The 19,500-nt window shown below is 45.6% G+C and overlaps 1 protein-coding gene across 15 annotated transcripts in view; it reads right to left on the reverse strand.

Moving 5' to 3' along the window:
- TTBK1 (tau tubulin kinase 1) overlaps positions 1 to 18,583 on the reverse strand; it is a 76,737-nt gene extending 58,154 nt beyond the window's left edge. Inside the window, exons 1-6 of one of the 15 annotated variants that reach the window (XM_057402637.1) lie at positions 18,364 to 18,583; positions 17,853 to 18,044; positions 13,980 to 14,251; positions 12,362 to 13,416; positions 7,962 to 8,120; positions 758 to 905 (exon numbers count right to left, since the gene is read on the reverse strand). In XM_057402637.1, the coding sequence (XP_057258620.1) occupies positions 758 to 905; positions 7,962 to 8,120; positions 12,362 to 12,427 (373 nt within the window). In that variant the 5' untranslated portion in view covers positions 12,428 to 13,416; positions 13,980 to 14,251; positions 17,853 to 18,044; positions 18,364 to 18,583. Of the gene's footprint in view, positions 1 to 757; positions 906 to 7,961; positions 8,121 to 8,250; positions 9,039 to 12,361; positions 13,417 to 13,979; positions 14,252 to 17,852; positions 18,145 to 18,363 lie in introns of those variants that run through there. The other 14 variants (XM_057402675.1, XM_057402684.1, XM_057402646.1 and 11 more) reach the window with 14 other exon arrangements.
- Positions 18,584 to 19,500: the final 917 nt, after the last annotated feature.

A 19,500-nucleotide genomic window follows, 5' to 3' on the forward strand; every position in this document is an offset into this window, starting at 1 on the left:
ATTGCTAAGTGGAAGCAGGGTTGGACACAAGTCAAGGCAGACTCTCATTTTGCTGCTTCCCAGTCAGTTTGAAACCTGCTTATAAGCTTTGCCAGGTTCAGCTACAGAAACTGATGCTCCCAGGGCTGACTTCCACATCCAAACTGATAGAAGGCTGTGTTAGGGAAACTTAAGAACAGTCATATAATTTAAATTCACATAATTCAACCCCCCCCACAAAAACTAAAAGACCTAAAATTACTTCACATCCTCCTTCAGAAGTCAGGTAGACAAAAAAAATCAACTAAATGCCAGCTTCCCTGTACTTCATGTTATCCACTTGCACCCCTCTACTAGGCAGTCAACCATTCCACTTGGATACTCTGTCATTCTCCCAGTGCTACAGCCACAAACACTGTCCTGGTGCCCTGGGAGGTAATCAGTTACTCTCATTTTTCCATCACACGTTGCTTGCTCTAGTCCTTACCACCTCATCAGCATCACTAGACTGCACACACCAGCGTTCCACAAGTGCAGTTTGAGTCTCCCCATTGTTCCTATAGCCTGGCAGACAAAAATACTCCCTGTAGTTGGATCTCACTACAGAGAGCAGCTGGATGTTCTGCAGAATGTAATAACTTTCTGAGCTGAAGGACTTAATGTAGCACAACATATAGGTGGAAGCCGAAGAGAAAAATCATTAACATCTGCGACTTCTGATTCTAATTGTCAACATGCACAGTGACCTTTAGCACTTCTGAGGAGTTTTCTGCTTTACCTTGCAGCTTTTTCAGGACGGCCACTTCCATCTTGAGAACTTGCTTGGGCTGCTGGGCTGATTCCACCTTCAAGGCCACATTCTCACGGGTCAGCAGATCCATCGCCTCGTAGATCTCCCCAAAGCCACCGCCACCAATCTTCTTCAACTAGAAAAGGACAAAGAGGTTCGCTATGATGCACATGAGAGACATCAAACTGGCTCTCACAGAGCCAGTCACTAGCTCCGTTACTGCACGGGGAGAACAAACTCAGATCCCAGTCTGTGCTGTGCCTGAATCCCTTCACCGCAAACCTAGGCAAAATTCCAGCTACCCACTTGACTGTGCTATGTATAAATTCTTTGCTGTAACAACAAAGAATAAGCCTAGCAAGTGATGACATGTGATACATTTACAAGCAAATGATAACACCCCAATAATGCTCTTGCCAAAATTCAAGGCAAGACCCTTAAAGGAGATGGTAGCACCCCTATTCAGACCTTGGCAGATAAAAAACTGTCATTCCCTCTCAGCAAACACATCTCTGCAGTAGAACACAACCATGGTGTTGGAACTAATGCTTTCAAGAAGTAAGTTAAATGCAGTTTACATCTCATTCACAGGATTTTAAATATAGAACCAAACATCCACTGGAATATCTGACAAGATGCTTGACCTGCTCTGTTATTGAGAGTATTGCATTGCCACATTCCAGAGAACTACAAACCACCCAATGCACTACCTCAAGTCATGTATAAGCCACAAATACATCTCCATTGTTTCTCATTCTCTTTTTAAAAACCTTAAACTGCAGCAAATAATGCCCTTTATGTCTCTGAGCTGATTTAAAGACTGTTTCACAATGGAAGGGTCTCACTACACAGAAATCAAAACCATTTCAATTGACAAACTAACTCAAAGCTAAAGATGTCTAAGTCCCAGCATATTTGATAGGCACCTACTAGAGGTAGGTCCTCTGCCTGTTCTAGAGCAGCCACCCCTCCAGAGAGCAAGCTGGGATTCTCTGCCTTTCCTGGAAGGTGATTCCTTGATTCTCTTTTTGCAGAGACTTGACAGCACATGCACATATAGTTCCACATATGCATGTATACGGCAGACTCCCAACACGCTGCAAGTGTCAACGTCTACACCAGGAAAAGCATTTTATATTTGTTTCTCTTAGATATATTTAAAGCATACTATGCTGCTCGGGAACAAATTCAGGTTTACAGCAGAGCTAGATCAGGGCTCCTTTGATCTGATTAGCACTTTGTCACTGAACATAGCTGCACCCCTTCCTTTCAGCATGTCGTGTTCCCTCTGTTAACAACTGCTCAGCACTGCCCCTTTGCAAAACAGCACTAACACCTGAAGAAGAAAAGAAGTTTAAATCAGGCAGATAGTCAAACATGTATCTTTGACAACATTTAATGAGGTTTAAATGACATTTTAGTGTTTTCGGTACCACAGAAGGCTTGCCGTGTGCATCTCCCCTGTTTGCTGAACAAAAGGCCCTGCCTTTCAAGGGCAGGGTTTTCTTCTTCTTAAGGTGACCAAAGCCATTTGCTTTTCAGGCTCCCAGGTCAAGAAGATCAGCTCTGCACGACGCAGGCATGAACAACCTATCATCTCTAAAGCTATTTCTCAATAACCCTTTAAAAGGCGCTGTGCAGGGTCATCCTTCTCCTTTAGCTCGGTATGTTTCCTCACAACCTTGCAGTAGGCTAAACAGGAATATTCATGCAGTAAACAGTCCAATAACTGGGTCACCACATATTATTCGTAAGTCATTACAGTGCAGCCCTACTTCTACTTGGAAATTTACACTGAAATGGCTATCACAAATCTCCCTAGCAAAACAATGCTGCATTCAGCATAGCAACAACATGCCAGCTAATACCTCAGCACTCAGCACACAAGATCTTCTGTTGCCAGAGGTATGAGTGACACAGAAGGGAAAAGGAAAAGGACACAAAAAGCTGCAGAAGGCAGAATAGTTGGGATCTAGAAGAACTTTGAGGAAGACTTAAAAAAAGTCTCAGTGGGAAAATGGTAACAGATCAAGGAGAAGTCAATAGTAATAAATGTAACACAGCAGAGCAGGGATGGAAAAGAAAGAGGCGACCAAAACATCTTGCTGGGTTGCTAATGAGAGCAAGATCAGAGCTTCTGCTGAATACACACATTCCAGCCAACGGATGCACCTCACTGCCCAAGAGCCCTCCAGCTGCCTCTCCTTCCTCACATCCTTTCACACCCTCTTATGGAAATTACTCTCTGGCATACTTTTCCCAGCACACCAGATGGTCCTATTCATCATTACCACCAGCATTGCCGTTCTCCTTGAATTTTCAGCAACATCAAAAGCCCTTTCTTTGTTGCACAGCAAGATACCTTGCAAGTCCAGGTCTTGGCTGAGGTCAGGGGCTTACCACTCATTGCTCATGTACTCTGGGAGTTCACTGTCTAAGGTGAACTCAGCACAGCCTTCTGCTGGACACAAAGGAGAGATGGGCATATACCACCCAAGAAAGTAAATGAGTAATGAAACCCTTAAACACAAAGTCAAGAAAGAGAAGGAAACATCTAACAAGAATCATCTAACTCATAATAATGAGCCAGTAGCCTCACTCCTCTAGGAAAATTCTCTTCTCACACGGCTTCCTACCTTCCACCAGTTAATTTACTGTTAAGACTGGGATACAGGCTGACAACACCAGCAGGATTCATTCTACTTAACTGCATAAGCCTGCACATCAGCTGAGTGTCCAGGTTTCCATCACAGCCTGTGGAGTCAAGTGAAACATTCATCTGATAAAACACAGGGCCTGCACATAGACAACTAAAAGTAAGTAACTTGCATCTCAGACATGAGAGTTCTTTCAGCATCCCACTAACAGCCACACGACCACACAGCTCCTTGCAGTGCTTCTCCCATATGTTAAGAGGTTTCATGCCATGTTGGAGTAAACTGTTACAGAAAAGCCATTCTACTCGACCCCTCAGTGTGGCAGTCTCCAACAAGGGGCTTCCAGGAACCCAACACACTGGACTGTCTCTTGGGACTACTGATACAAACCCAGCCATGTCCTGATGAGGGAAGCCATTCCCCAAAGCCCCCCTGGATGCATCAGTAGCTACAGAGGACACAGATGGCTCCTTTCTAATTCTCCTGTAAGTATCCTGAAATATTTTGGATTTATCCTCAAAAGACTTTGCAGCCTGATCCTCCAGAGTGTATTAAAACCCAAACCAACAAAACCCTAACACGCAGCCTTCCCACTGAACAGAAATCAGTTATCTCAGAGGGACAGTTCAGAAAACCAAGGCAACACCCCCCACTTCAAGCAACCAAAAATAGAACTAAATTCCAAATTTAATCTTTTACTCAACAAGCATGTAAGACACCACTGCTCTAGCCAAAGTCTGCCTTCCAGGAATATTAATGCTAAACCTTTCCAGGAAAACACTCCAGGACACAGAGCCAGTGGCCTGTGGTGAACTGAGCCAGGGTCAGGGCTAGCACCACAAACTTCAAACACTGATCAGGTCAAACAGTGGCCTTTTGGGAGCACTTGTATAGTCACTGCAATTCCCACAGCCCACCTCAATGAGTTACTTGATCCAGAAATCATAGGAAACTTGATCAAGGCCTCACCTCACTTAACAAGAGGTGAAGAAGAATGGACCTACATTCACCACCAAACTCTCCACAGTCCACCCAGCTTGCTTAGGAGGACTGGAGTCACACTGATCTCAAGGGAAAGCTAACTTGCATACAACAGGCATGAACTGAGAAGTCAATCAGCCACATTCTAAATCATCTGAAGACCTGCCAAAGACCACTTAAAGCAGTTCTTCACAGAGTGAGACCAAACCAGGCCCCAAGACTGACCAAGCACCTTTCTTGTCACAAGTTCCCTCTTGGAACCATAAGTGGTCTTTGTGACCAAGGTAAGGTGAAGAGTCCAAAAAAGTTTGTGGGGCTTCTAGAAAGGTTTTTAAAGCAAACAGAAGGAGAAGGGTAGCTAAACATTTAGCTGAAGAACCTCAGCAACCTGGAAGAAACCAAAGCATGGTTTGGCACCTGACAACAGAGCATACATGTGTACAAGGGTCACCAGCTGGATTTCAAAGCTCAGAGCAGGAGCTGCCGACTCTCTTACTAATAAATCTTAGTTATGAGTCCCCAGTGCAAAGCATTTAGGTGAAAAATGGAGATACATGCATTCAGCCTTGGCATCTATACCTAGTTCAAAGCAAGCACAAGAGAAGTTTGACTTTGTTCCCTCTCCTGAACAAAGCAGTTTACATCATTCAGAGCATGGGTGGATCAATTCACCTTCTAAAGTCTCAACAAAAGCCACATGGTTCCAGGACTCCCCAGATTTCATCCAATCAAAGCACCAAACATATTTGCAAGTAAAGAATGATGATGCAAAAGAATACGTCAGGTCCAATAAAAGAATAAGCATTTCCTGTTCATGTTTTTTTCCAAAAGCAAGGACAAAAACATCATTGCTGTCAGACAGCCAAACTTTACTGACTTGGAGTGGCAGGAAAATGAACTACAAACAGGCTAACTGCAGAGAACTACCATCTTCATTTGTCAAAGCTTTGTCAGGCAGCATCTAGGAGAAGAGGAGGAAAGGAATTCAAGGAATACATTACATCAATCTGACATTAGAAATTGGCTCAATACTGGAAGCATGCCAGCACTAAGAACTACAAGGTCCAAGCAGATGCCCAGCCAGAGACAGTCACAATGGGAAGACAAATTACACAAGAAACCTGCTGGCAGCTGAACCCCAGCATCACGTAACTGCCACACACCTGCTTGATCATCAGGAGCCATCACTCACAGCAAAGCTTGTACTGTCCAGCTTGCATGCTATGGATTAGATTCAGAAAGGTCAATGATAAAGTGCAAGTGCCCTTTGACAAATTCTGTGTGCTTACAGCAGAAATCAACCATGTGCTGGGCTGCATCCCCAGAGTGTGACCAGCAGGTCAAGGGAGGGGATTCTCCCCCTCTGCTCTGGTGACACCCCCCCACCCTGCAGTTCTGTGTCCAGCTGTGGGGCAACAACATAAGAGGGACATGGAGCTGTTGGAGTGAGTTCAGAGGAGGCCACAGAGATCCTCTGAGGGCTGCAGCACCTCTGCTCTGGAGTCAGGCTGAGAGAGCTGGGCTGGTTCAGCCTGGAGAAGAGAAGGCTTCGGGGACACTTCAGAGCAGTTTCCAGTGCCTAAAGGGGTGACAAGAAATCTAGAGAGGGGCTTTTGACAAGGGCCTGTAGGGAAAGGACAAGGAGGGATAGCTTTAACCTGACAGAGGGGAGATTGAGATTAGACATTAGGAGGAAATTCTTCCCTTTGAGGGGATTTCTCCAGTTAGAGGTAGCTGGTTTTGACAATACATCTGCACACTTCTGTATTTTCTAAGGCAGAATCAGTGCATACAGCTTCTACCATTCCCCAGTCACAGATTCATGCAGCAGAGAAGTCACCAAATCCCCCAGTTAGTGCCTCTACCAAACAAAAGTAGTTTGAAATGTTCCCCTATGACCATAACTGAGCCTATTTTTGGCTTTATTTTGAGGTTTTGGTGCTTCCAAGAGTTCGGCGGTTTCTAAGAAACAAAGAAGAGAGGGAGGCAATGGGGGAGTAACAAGAACAGAGCTGGGTGGAACTGTCCAGGGCACCAAAGAGATACAGACTCAAGGCGAGTCTAACAAAAAGATAATAAGTTGTCTGAAGTGGGCTGTTGAAAATAACACCCGCAGCCTGGAAGTGAAGCGAGTTCAAAGGCCTGAGTCTCTCTAGTCCTCTGCTCTTCACAGCTCACTGCAGAGCTGCACCACAGCTAGTTAGCACAAAGAAATGTCTTAGTGCTACTACTACAAATCACTTAGTCCAAACTAGCAAGATGTCTGCTGGGAGTTTAATGATTCAGACACTGCTGGTAACCCAAGCTAAATATGGACACGATGGCACACACGGGATTTACAGTGTTTTCAGCTTTTTAAAAGCAAAGCTTTTAAAGCCAGAAGACAAAAAAATTCACAAAACACATGCAGAATGTAAAGAAGTATAAAGGTAAATGATCCTTTCACGTGTGATATTCCAGTTTCTTTAACTGAGGTGATAATGTAATGCTACTTTCCTTCCATCCCACAAGACCTCACTTTAGGACTAAAGAGAAAGCCTTATGCATAAGAGGCACTTCATCCTCTAAACAAATTTGGTGGCAATGAAACATGCCCAGAGGATGAGATTTTCCCCATGTCTCTTCCACAGCATTCTTGCATGACTCTGGTCAAGCTGCTCAAGCCTCTGCTCACAAGCCATCATTAATCACATACTCATCTGCTTGGTGCCTAAGGCAAGACAGGCAGGTCCAATCTATAGGAGTAATGAGCATGACGCTTAGATGCTTATGATGTCTAGTGTGGTTGTGCTCTGGTCATAAATATTAAGCAGTCTGTAAGAAATAACAAAAATCAAGACCTAACTCAATTTAAAATCCTAGCTGTAAAAGCAAGCTAATAGTTCTCTCTTGTGTCACCTGGTAAAAGCATGAATAAACCCCCCTAATATACATATATCCGACACATACTACAGCAGTAAGAAACAGAATTGAGTTTAAATGGCAAACTCACATAATGAATTTAAGTGGATTGTGAGATCTGGAGCCATACAATGAATACATAAAAGATGAAATGGCTGCCAATTCAGTGTACCCCATCCAGCTTGCACAACAGATGAAACAACTCTCCCATTGAAGAACTAAGACTCTCAACATGTGGTGATGATCTTCCAAAAAGTGGCCTAATAAACTGACGCAGAAATTGTCCCTGACTTCTGAAGTAGGTGACATTCCAACCTTAAACATTTGCTTTTCGATTATTTTATTGTAATGCAACTTACTTATAGGCATGCCTGTAGTCGTCTTTGCCACAGTAACTCAAAATCCAAGTTTCTTAATCAAAGATGACTCAGCCTGCTGCAAGAGCTCAATCCCACCTAAAAACCCTCAGCAGGTTTAGACTTCTCAGACAGCCTAAAAAACCACTAGAGCACTATTAACCATCTTCTTGACCACCATACCCCTCCTCCGTCACTTCCCGAAGACCAGCATTAACTAGACGAGCTTCTACCCTACTACAGTCAGAGAAGATCTGTTTGGGCCACCAAAGGAAGCATGAAGCTGGAGCTACTCACCACTTTCCAGCGATCTTTGACCACGTAATTGGCCGGAAGAATGTCGACCTGTTCCCCTCCTCCACTCATGTTTGGTTCGTCCTTGATGACTGCTGCTAGGCACTGCATTTGCCAGCCAGAGAGTATTTTAGTAGCTCCCAATTTAAATGAGCCATTTATCTGGGGGAAGAAAGGGGCAGAGGGAATGAATGATAACATTAGTACAGGTCACTGCAGAAGCACATACTACACTTCCACATGTTTTGCACATGATCAGATCCAGCCTCTTAGGGAAAGAAGGCAAACTCACCTTGCAAACACCTGAGCTCACTCCATGCATAAACTGGGCAGACACAACCATGCTTCAAGTCAGCAGCACAAACTAAAAGGGTGACAATTACCGACCATACCATGCAGGACTCCAGTGCTCTTGGGCCTCACAGCCAACAAGTCAGAGAGAATCTAATGCCAAATGCTGCAAGAGCTGTTATTGTTACCAGGCAAAAAGGTCTTGCTTCACAGAGCAGCTGCTGCATAGGCACTTTTTATGGTTTCCACTGGACGACATCCAACACAAATCAGAAAGGTTTGCCAGGTATTACATTCAATAAGCCTAAAAGCATCTGAACAGGATAGAAGGGCCTTTACAGAGCAAGGATTACAGACAGTCTCACTGTGATGAAGAGCCAAGCAAAGAAGACAGGGATGGTTAGAAAGGGCTTCAGCCATTATGAATTAGTCTTCCTCAGAGCATACACACAATGCTAAAATGGATCAAGTTAAAATACAGAGCTATATCTTGTTCCTATGGGTTTGTGTTCTACCTCTCACCCCTTTTCCCTGCTTTGAGAGGGAGCTCCAGGCAGCTTATGCTGCAAATTAATTTTGTTTTGAGGGTTTTTTGGTTATAATTCTTCTACAAAAATGACTTTCAGCTACACACTAGCTCCACTTTCCTGGAGGAGACCGAATTGAAACAGGACTAATAAGATCTTCCCAATGCATTTCATCTCTTCCTGTAAGGTATTCTTCTGACTTTAGAAGTAGGCCAGATCTTTTAAGAACGGACCCTTTATTAAGCTTTCCTGGCAGCTCTGTTGTCCTGTCCTCCCCCCCCCCCCAGTATGAAATATTTTCCTTCATAAAAATGCATATTACTGTAGCACTGACTGCAGACTTAAATCAGATTCACAGCATAAATGCCAACTTAGACAAAAAAGAAGATTAGAGCTGGTCATTCAACTACTACACTTCTTCAGGCCCCGAAAAAAGGAACAATTCACCAGTGAATTAGGAGCTCAAAGCAAGTGCTCATTCCCTAGCAATAAAAGGGCTGAGAAAGAAGGATAGAAAGTGACCAGCACGTAGCGTGCACAAGGAAGCAGCAGACAGAAGTACGTCAGAAGTGCAAGACGGAGGATGATCAAACGCTGTCTCGGAGAGATCTTCTCAAAAGATGTTCACAAAAGATGATTTCATTCTAGATATAGAAGGTAACTACATGGAATAAAGGAGTAGCAGACTAATGCAGTAAGAGGGCTGCTGAGAAATGCTCAAATAATCTGACATCTGCTAAAGGACAATCAAAATGATAGAAGAGAAAGAAGAAGAAAATAAATAGTACAGAAATCCAGAAGAAAAGTGCTGCAAAGCACTCTCAATTCTCATAGAAAGAGTTCTGCACCTGTAGCAACCCTTTCAGTCTCCAGGTACTGAAGGAAGAAACTGCAAAGCTCTCCAATGAGAAAGTACCTGCTGTGTCTGGCAACAATGTTGGTGCTTCTTCCTCCTAAGGAGCAAGCCTAATGCCATGCCCAGGCTACTTTATGCTCACCAGAATGCCTGAACTGAGCATCCCTAAGCTACCAGCGAGTTTTGCATATGCTGTGCAGCTCCCTGCAGACTGCACAGGAGAGAGAACCCCTGTCAAAATGTCTTTTAAGGATAGCTTTTTTTCCCATTACTTAAAGAAAAGTCATTTACAGCCTGTCCCAAGCCCTCAGTGTTAACACACTGATACAGAGGCATGTATCGCATCCCTATTCTTCCAAGTCTTTTGGCATCACTTCATGAAGACAAGTACAGCTCAACGCAGGCTCTGGACTGCAAGGGATACAAAGGCAGCTCGAGATCCAGGATGTGGAGTGGTAGTAGCAGCAAACAGATATAAAGAAGTCTAGGAGTTTTCCAGAAGAAATCTGCCATGATTTTTCCATTTTGAAGCAGAACACCCAGAAGTATGTATGATGCACAAGGTACACATTAGTGATTCTCTTCATCAGGGACACTAGCAATAGGACAAGGGGCAATGCGTTTAAACTTAAACAGGGGAAGTTCAGGTTAGATATAAGGAAGAAGTTCTCAAGTGTGAGTGTGGTGAGGCACTGGCACAGGTTGCCCAGAGAAGTGGTAAATGCTCCACCCCTGGCAGTGTTCAAGGCCAGGTTGAACAGAGCCTTCGGTGACATGGTTTAGTGGGAGGCGACCCTGCCCATGGATGCAGGTTGGAACTGGATGATCTTAGGTCCTTTCCAACTCTAACTATTTTGATTCTATGACTTCAGTCTAGTGACTGCTGGTGCACAGTAATCCTAAGGAGTCACTTCAGAGGAGAAACACACCATGAAAGTCTGTGAGCACTATCCAAGCTAGAGCTGCTTTCCCTGATGCACTATTCCATGTTCCTTTATCAGTGTTACAATACATGTGTACAAAGTACAGAATGGGTTTGTTATTTAAAGGAGTCACATTTTCACTGCCTTTGGAACAGATCAAAATCCTCCTTGGCACTCCCATTAACTGCAGCCATTTGGCAATAGGGAATTACACGCATAAGCTTATGGATATGCGCTGGTATAGCCAGAGTGAAAACAAACCAGCCAATTGCCAATAGGCAATTGAATTACAGCTTGAGACATATTTCAAGCTGCTTTAGATCACAGTAGCAGCACAAAGCAGTGTTAACATATCAAAAGTTTTTTCCTGAGGGCAAAAGGGATGAAATTACTTTGTGCAGAATAAACAGCACATTTAAATTATGCTTTTAACTTATGCATTACTGTAATACTTTCTAAATCAATAAAATACAGTGTCAATATCATCTGACTAACATCAAAGCCTGCAGCTAGTCCCCTGCTAGAGCTGGATTGGCTAATGTAGCTACAGAAGGAAGGTGGGGAAGAATGGTCAGTGCGGGAAAGGTGAAGCACTATCACCTCCTCTCCAACACACAGCAAAGACCATAATTTATGCATGTTAAATATTAACTGATGTTAAAGTTAACTGGAGAAGAGATGGAAGGAGTCAGTAAAGCTGCTCCCAATTCAAAGGCTGACCAAGCTTATGAGCTTCGACGTATCTGCATCACTCTTGGCTTTAAAATGTACAGACCATAAACATGTAAAGATGCATCATTTTGAAGATAGTGACCAAGAAGAGAAGAACTTTCAGGCTGTCCTCTCCTGTAGGATATGTACAGGATGTCAAGAAATGACTGTACCATGAAAACAGGCAAGAGCTGAGCAATCCTAAGAGACTAAAACTGACTTCCTAGGAATAGGAATTGAAGCAGAAATGAAAGCAGCTGTGAGAAAGAAACAGTGACAACAGGATCAAATCCCATCTCTTGGCCAACCTCAGCATGAAGAAGTGTGAAATGAGCTCCTGCATACTGCCATCTCTTCCAGCCCATACTGGAGAATCTTTAGAGTTTTATATATTTAGTTTTGACCTTGAAAAAGAAAAGAAATCTAAACCCCCCCATGCTTAAACAGGTTAATAATCTCCACTATGAACTCTGACACGTTGGCCTACTAGCTCCTCCTTCTGTGTCGCATCAAGGTAGTTTCAGTCAATAGCACCCACAGGTAAATGGTCTCCTTATTTTTAAGGCACCTTACAAAAACCTGACGCACTATAGCCTGGAGAAGGCTCTGGGGAGACCATATAACAGTCTTCTAATACCTACAGGAGCCTAGAAGAAACCTCAAAAAGGGCTTTTGACAAGGGCCTGTAGGGACAGGACAAGGGGGAATGGCTTTAACCTGACAGAGGGGAGATTGAGATGAGACATTAGGAAGAAATTCTTCCCTGTGAGGATGCGGAGGCGCCGGCACAGGGTGCCCAGAGAAGCTGTGGCTGCCCCATCCCTGGCAGTGTTCAAGGCCAGGTTGGACACAGGAGCTTGGAGCAACCTCGTCTAGTGGAAGACGTCCCTGCCTGTGGCAGGGGTTGGAACTGGATGAGCTTTAAGGTCCCTTCCAACCCAAACCAGTCTGGGATTCTATGATTTAGCCAATATGAAAATCAAGGCCGGGCAGAGAAGCATGACCTGGATAGGCAACCGTAACAAACTTAAGAGGAAAGCCTGCAGGAATTTCAGTGCAAGGCCTGAGGTTGCAGTTAGTGTGGCAGATTCTTACATCAAATGGCTTGTTCACACGTGTGTTCATCAGGAGACAAACCAGACCAAGCAAAAGTAACTTCATACAAGTTGTTAAGCTGAAGAATTCTTCACTGCAGATGCTAAAAGCTTACATAGATTCAAAAAGTGACTTCACAAATTCACTAAAAATAATAATAGAAAAATCCATTAACATACATACAAATATTCCATGTTTAGCTTAGGAAGCTTCAATTCACAAATAACTGAAGGTGGCAAAAGCATTCTGCAGAGTCATTTTATGTGCTTTCCCTACTCTTATTCTCTACCCTAGATACCCACTCTTGGCCAGCTTAGGACAGGATACTGGCCTAGATGGACCTGTGATATGATTCAATATTGCCAGACTTGCGTTTTTATCAGTTACTTTCAGAGGACTGTGTGTATATAATAGATATGTCTCTTTTACCCCTTCAAGGAGGTCAGAGATCAAAAAACAATCAATCAAGAAGTCTCACATACACAACCCAGTTCCCTACGTTATGATGTTCTCCTTCATGCAAGCAACATTTTAAACAGCTTTATTGGAAAAAAAATTATTTCCTAATTTAACAGGATCATAGCACTCTTCAAATGAAACTTGGAAAAAAATGGAGCATTCCCTGTGGAAATTCCTAACATCTATATGAGATCTTTCCTATGTTAGCTTACTTCAGCCCCAACAGACGGCAGTGGCAGTGCTCAAAAGACAGCCAAACAAACATCAAGTTGAAAACTCAAGAGGCAGGATGGTTATTAAACAACAGAACAAGGCTATGAAGGTCTGTCTCACCATCTTACTAAAGGTCCTGGATTATCTTAAGTGTCTTAATCTCACTGTGGAGGAACTGCAATATCCCACTTTATTTCAGGACACATCCTCACCTCTGGAAGCCTACAAATTAGAACAATTAGAACAAGTGAAGTTTATTTAGACTGCTGTAGCCCATGATTCTCTTTACCTGATCAAATTCCCCTCCATGAACACAGGATCCACCTTAACAGCAGATCCCAGTGGTGTTTTAGAAAGCTGATGCAAACTACAAAGCTGGACATCTGCAAATACAAAAGAAGTAGCCCCAGTAAAGTGCAGTCTAAAAATGAGATCAATCCCCCTGCCCAATACATGCATGGGAGGAACAAACAAAAAACCACTTGTAAATAGAATTTAAGCGTAACTTAGCTGTTCCCAACATGAACTTTTCTGGCATTTAGGCAAAATGAAATAGATGGGGTGGGGTATAAGAGGAGACTATAGCAAGTAGGATTGAGAGTGCTTCAAAGGAAGAAAGAAAACCAGTGGAGTTTTCAAGTGCAACCGAACATCAGCAGAACTGGGGCTCAGCTAATGGCAGCATTAACTGCACACACTCGGCATCCCTCGCTGTTTTACAAATGTCATTTGCTTCCAACACACAACACCAATTATGAAAATGAAATCTCTCCCATTAAAAGAATCAAAAAACACCCCTTAAATCTTTGTATAAAGAAGTTGTACCATGCATTAGCATTCTGTTATTAGGGTAAAAATGCATATGACAGTACAGAAAACAAGTTGGTTAGAAAAAAATACAGTGCAATGGACTAAACCAGCCCCTCAGCCCTGGAATACACCATACCTCCTGCTGAACTTGAAACAGCAATGAAAAACAAGTCATAGAGTGTTAGGGCAGGTCTGACAGCAGGAGCTTGCAAGGTTCTGAATCGTTCCTTGAAGACACATCTCCTCCTTCATTGCCTGCCTCTGCTGTAGCCAGCCCTGCTTAGGGAGCAGGCTCAGCTCCTAGCAGCTGCAGCTTAAAGTCTCCTCTAGGAGATATTCTTCTCATAGGCATGCAAGGGAATCATCAGCCTTAGAAATTCTGGATTTGCTATTCACAGCCTTTCATTTCTGTAAAAAACAAAACATCTAAAGGTGAGGTTGCAAGGTACAGGGACTGGTTTTCACCTTTGAAAGGTTTGTGACCATTAAAGAGTGACGTAGCCATGACTGGGAAGAACAACCAAACCAAACCAACCAAACACCCTCAATAAAAGCTGCAAGCCAGACAGACAGGTCCAGATTCTCTGCTAACACAGAACATCCACAAAATATATTAAATACGGTAACAGATGCACTCTGAAAGAGCTATTACGGCTATCTGGTTGCACAGCCAACTGAATGCCTGCACAGTGACATACAAGTAACAGCACAGGACTTAAACAAAACAAGCCAACCCCCCCAAACACAATTTCATCACTCCTGACAGTTCGTGTGATCCTAATCCTCTCCAACTACATCTCAGCAATAAAGCTAAGGAAACAGGGAGGAGAGACTGACAGCAAAGTCTATTACCTTCCATCAGTCTCCCTGATTGAATTGCTCCAAGTTTTGATCCAAGCACAAAATTCAGCACCAGGATATCCCCCTAATGTCATGTCCAGCTTGACCTCTACTAAGTTAACAGGCAAACATTATGGCAAACAATGACAAAAAACCCAAACCCAAAAGTCACATTTTTGGGTGACTGGATGCTAATGAACTGAAGCCGAGAATCAGTGGAAGCATTACATCACATTACCTACATCCCCTCCTCTATAAAGCCTACATAAAGTTGACCCTCAATCCACAGCTTCAGGTGCCTGGTTAGCCAACATAAAACACTACCTTCAATGAAGAGCAACAGTTCCCCTCTCTCCTGCAAACCCTGAGCTTCTGCAGGCAGGATTCCACCACAAGGCAGTTCAGTGACTTTACCAGTGGAAAAACCATTCCTCTTCCTAATAAATAAGGTTATTTCCTTGGCTTAGAGCCCCTTCAATTGGTTCATCATAGGGTCAGTCAAACACAAGTGCCAGGACAGTGAAGGAGCAGTACTTCAGATCCATTTCAGCTGTTGGCTCACGTGCAGGCCAACTGAACATAAGCCATATTGTGCCCTGGTAGCCAAGAACGCCAAGAGCATCCTGGCCTGTTTCAGCACCAGCGTGGCCAGTAGGGCTACGGCCGTGATCATCCCCCTGTACTAGACACTGGTGAGGCTGCACTTCAAATCCTGTGGTCAGTTCTGGGCCTCTCACTACAAGAGAAGCAATGGAGCTGGTGAAGGGTCTGGGCACAAGTGTGATGAGGAACAGCTGAGGGACCTGGGGTGGGAGAAGAGAAGGCTCCCGGGGGACCTTATCACTCTCTGCTACTGCCTGAAAGGAGGATGGAGCCAGGAGGGGGCTGGTCTCTGCTGCCAAGGAACAAGGGATGGGACAAGAGGAAACGGCCTCAAGCTGCACCAGGGGAGGTTCAGGCTGGATATTGGGAACAATTCCTTCCCCAAAGGGCAGTCAGGCATTGGAGCAGGCCACCTGGGGCAGTGCTGGAATCACTGTCCCTGGAAGTGTTCACAAACTGTGTAGATGAGGCCTTCAGTGCCATGGGTTAGTGGTGGCCTTGGCAGTGCTGGGGAACAGTTGGACTGGATGAGCTTGAAAGTCCTTTCCAACATAGATGATTCTGTGATTCCCTAAAACTAATAACTGGCTACAAGAGAGGAAAACACACACAAATGCACAGCTACGTTTCACAACAGAGCGCTATTACCAGTGGGGTAACACACCTTATGTACATACAAGATTACTCAGGATAACAAATAAAGAGACTGACAAACCGCAGACTGCAACACCACGAAAGGTATAACTAGAGCAAGCATGTTGTACGTGTCCTCTGAGCCTTTCCTTAAGCATCATCTCTTGGTCACTGGGAGAAAAGGACCAGAGCAATACAGGGCTTAGGCCTGAGCAGTTTGGTTTATAATCCTATCATCAAACCTTTTTCACTAGACATCAATGTCTCCTTATCCCTTTTGCAATCTTTTCATAACCAACTGGTAACCCACCACATTTTCTACAATACAGCCTCCAGGATGACCATGAGCCTCCCAACATTTACTGTCACACAGGCAGCAAGGAATCTGCTTCCATCTGCCACAGCTGACACTGGATCTCTTTCTTGAGGCTGGACTGCCCCATTTCTTCACAGAAGAGGCAATCAGCACCCACTGGCATTATCTTTGCTTCCCATTGTGCCTCTACAGCTGGAGCCAGCCCAAAAGCTGCAGTCTGTCCCTTTCATATTGTTCACCAAATTAAAGATGACATGGTTTGACACCCAAAGGAAAGGTTTTCCAAGTACATCGTATCTCATTACCTCTACAGTCCATCACGCTGTCAACATCTTCCTTCTCAATTACTAAAAAAGACCATTTCCCATGTGAACAGCTCTTGAGTAGTAAAGAAGACTTAATGGAAAAGAGTGTGGAGGTGGGTATGACCAAAAGGGATTTTGAGTGATGAATAAAGCTACTGTGGCATTTTTTTCTCCCCCCCCCCATCAGGTCTAATACACTAATGTATCTGCCGGTCTCCAAGAAACAGAAAAGTCAATGTGAGTAAAAGCCACTTGAAACACTGAGCTCCAAGTCATACTGCTATTGCTGAATTGTTTCCTGTATTTTGGGGGATAACTGTCATGGGTCTCAACAGTGTTAGACACAGGCTGCGTGTGGGCACTGTGGTGGTGGTCCTGCATGTCACTCAGGACTTCCTGACTCACTTCTGCTTTGGAAAAAGAGCATCAACTTCACCAGAGCAGAGACCCATGCTGCGTGTTGCACTGTAGAGATACACTTGCATTTGCCACCAAATGCTGGGGTTGAGATGGAGAGGTAAGGAGAAGGATATCCACATGTGAATGTCACTTCATTAGCATCAACCCTGGGGAGAAGGTGAAACAGATTTCCTAACGCCAGAGGCCTACAAGGGAATGGTAATTACAGTGTTTTTCTTTGCCAGCTGGAGAAGAATAATTCTGCTCGTTCCTGGAAGAAGGAGGTTAGGCTAGAGCATGCCAAATCACACAGAACACAAAAGTCACAGCAGCAGACACCACATACATCACTCCTGAGCATCATAGCTCAAGCTTCTGATCACACATAGATTGCCATAAGAATGTCGTGAGCTGGATGATCACTGGCACACAAAGGGAAAAAAGCCCCCAAAGTAACACCAAATTCCTCACCTACCCCTCTTACACTGAGAGATACACTGAAATGTGGTGAGCAGCTACAGGTGAGGCAGTACTGACACACACTGCATCAATCAGAGCCCCTGAATACAGCACCTGTACGCATTAGTGTGGGGAAGCATTTGCACACCCTGCCTCACATACAATTTCACATGGGGTGAAATTTCCCTCCTACAAAGAAGTTCTGAGGTTGAACACATCTATTGTGACTCACTGAGAAGTTTGCTGCTAACAGGCAGCATTTTCAGTGGCAGTACAGGAATATAAAGAAATCCATGTGCACTGGTAAGTTAGGAAGCCTGTCCTTCTATCAAACTGTCTACATTTCCTCCTTGCAAGCCTAAGGAAATTCAACAACATAAAAGACAGATTTTACTATACAGCTGGGCTGGACCGCTCAGAAACATGATACAAACAGCCACTGAAATCTCCACACCTCAAAACACACACAGGGAGTCTTGAACTTGGCATGCAAGGAGTTCAGCAACACTGACAGAGTGGCAATGTCACTCCACCGCTTCACACAGCGCACTGGTTCCTCGGTAAATACAAGATGCACTTCAAGGTCACCGTGTTCATCTTGAAAGCTCTCAGTGGGTCAGACCCAGGTTACTGGATACCTCCTCTCCTGGTGTGCAGGGAAAGCAGAACGACTACAGTCACATTCCCCAGCGCAAACTTAGGACACCGTGAGCAGTAAAGACACAATGGCAGGAGACCTCCTCAACACACGCCAGAGTAAAACCACCCACCCGCGAAAGCTCAACAAGGAGAAACTCCCAGCCCCTTAAATCACGAGCACTGAGGAGTGGTCCCAAAATAACACAATGGAAACGTTCCCACCCCAAAAGCCCCGTGAAGTTTTGCAGTATTCAGTTAACTCGGTGACACCCGGAGGGATGCTCGACCCATCACCCCGACCCTCACCCTCCAGGCGTTCACCTCACCTGTACCCGCAGGCCCCTGCCGGCAGCAGGGCCGCCGGCCGCCTTCGCACCTCAGCCCGCACCCTGGCACCGGGGAACCACCCGGCGGGGCCATTCCCACCTCGGTGGGGCCTCTCAAGGTGTGAAGGACCTGGACGCCACCGCTCAGGCAGCCCGCGGCAACACACGGCAATGCCGCCGCCTGCACCCCTGCGAGGACACCGCCCGCCCCGCCCCGCCCCCGGCGGGCACCCCCCGCGCCTCGCCCTGAGCCGCGGCAGCCGCTGGCCCGCAGCAACCCCGGGCAGGAGGCGGAGGTCAGCGCGCCGCACCGACAGCATCAGCCTGACATCACCCGCGGGCCGCCCCCGCCCAACGGGACCGCCCCGGGACCGCCCCGCAGCCACCGGCAGCCGCCACCGGGCACCGCACACGGGGCTGGGCGCTGCAGCTGCCGGGACACGGGATGCTGAGCACCTCCCTGGCACCGGGACTGGAACCGGCACTGGCAGCATGACCACTGGCACTGCCAGTACGGGGACTGGTGCAAGGCTCATCTCTGAGTGGTCGGGACCTGCACTGGCATCACCAGTTTGCAGCTGGGCACAGCACGGTCTGAGGATTGGGACCAGTGCTTTTGACTGGGAGCAGCACTCCTTGTCCTGGGACTGCCTCACCAGGACTGTTCCACAGAGCCTGGGACTGTCACAGTGTGGAGCTGGGCACTGCACTGATGGGACCAGCGCCAGAGTCAGCACATGAGCCTGGGGCTGGGCATTGCATGGCACTGGGACTGGCAGCAGAGACCAGCAGAACTACTGGTCTGCGGTTTTGTGTTCTAGTGCTCTGGGACCAGGACCAGCTCCGGCACTGCCAGCAAGGGTCTAGTGCCCTACACTGCACTGTAAGTGCCAGCACCAGCATAGTCTGACCTGGATGTTGCACTGGGACCAGCAGCACTGGGCCGGACACTGCACTGACAAGACCAGCACAGTCTCCATCCTACCCTGCCAGGGTTGGGAACAGGCACAGCAGCCACAACTGGGCACTGCACCGGCACTACCAAAACTGCACCACATGCAGAAATGTCTCATGCAAGTGAGTTGTAGAATCATAAGAGTCACAGACTGGTTTGGGCTGGAAGGGACCTTAAACCTC

This window comes from Pezoporus wallicus, unplaced genomic scaffold (genome assembly GCF_028554395.1).
Source record: "Pezoporus wallicus isolate ANWC-B61680 ecotype Strahan unplaced genomic scaffold, APGP_CSIRO_Pwel_v1 contig_7553, whole genome shotgun sequence".
Classification (NCBI taxonomy): domain Eukaryota; kingdom Metazoa; phylum Chordata; class Aves; order Psittaciformes; family Psittacidae; genus Pezoporus; species Pezoporus wallicus.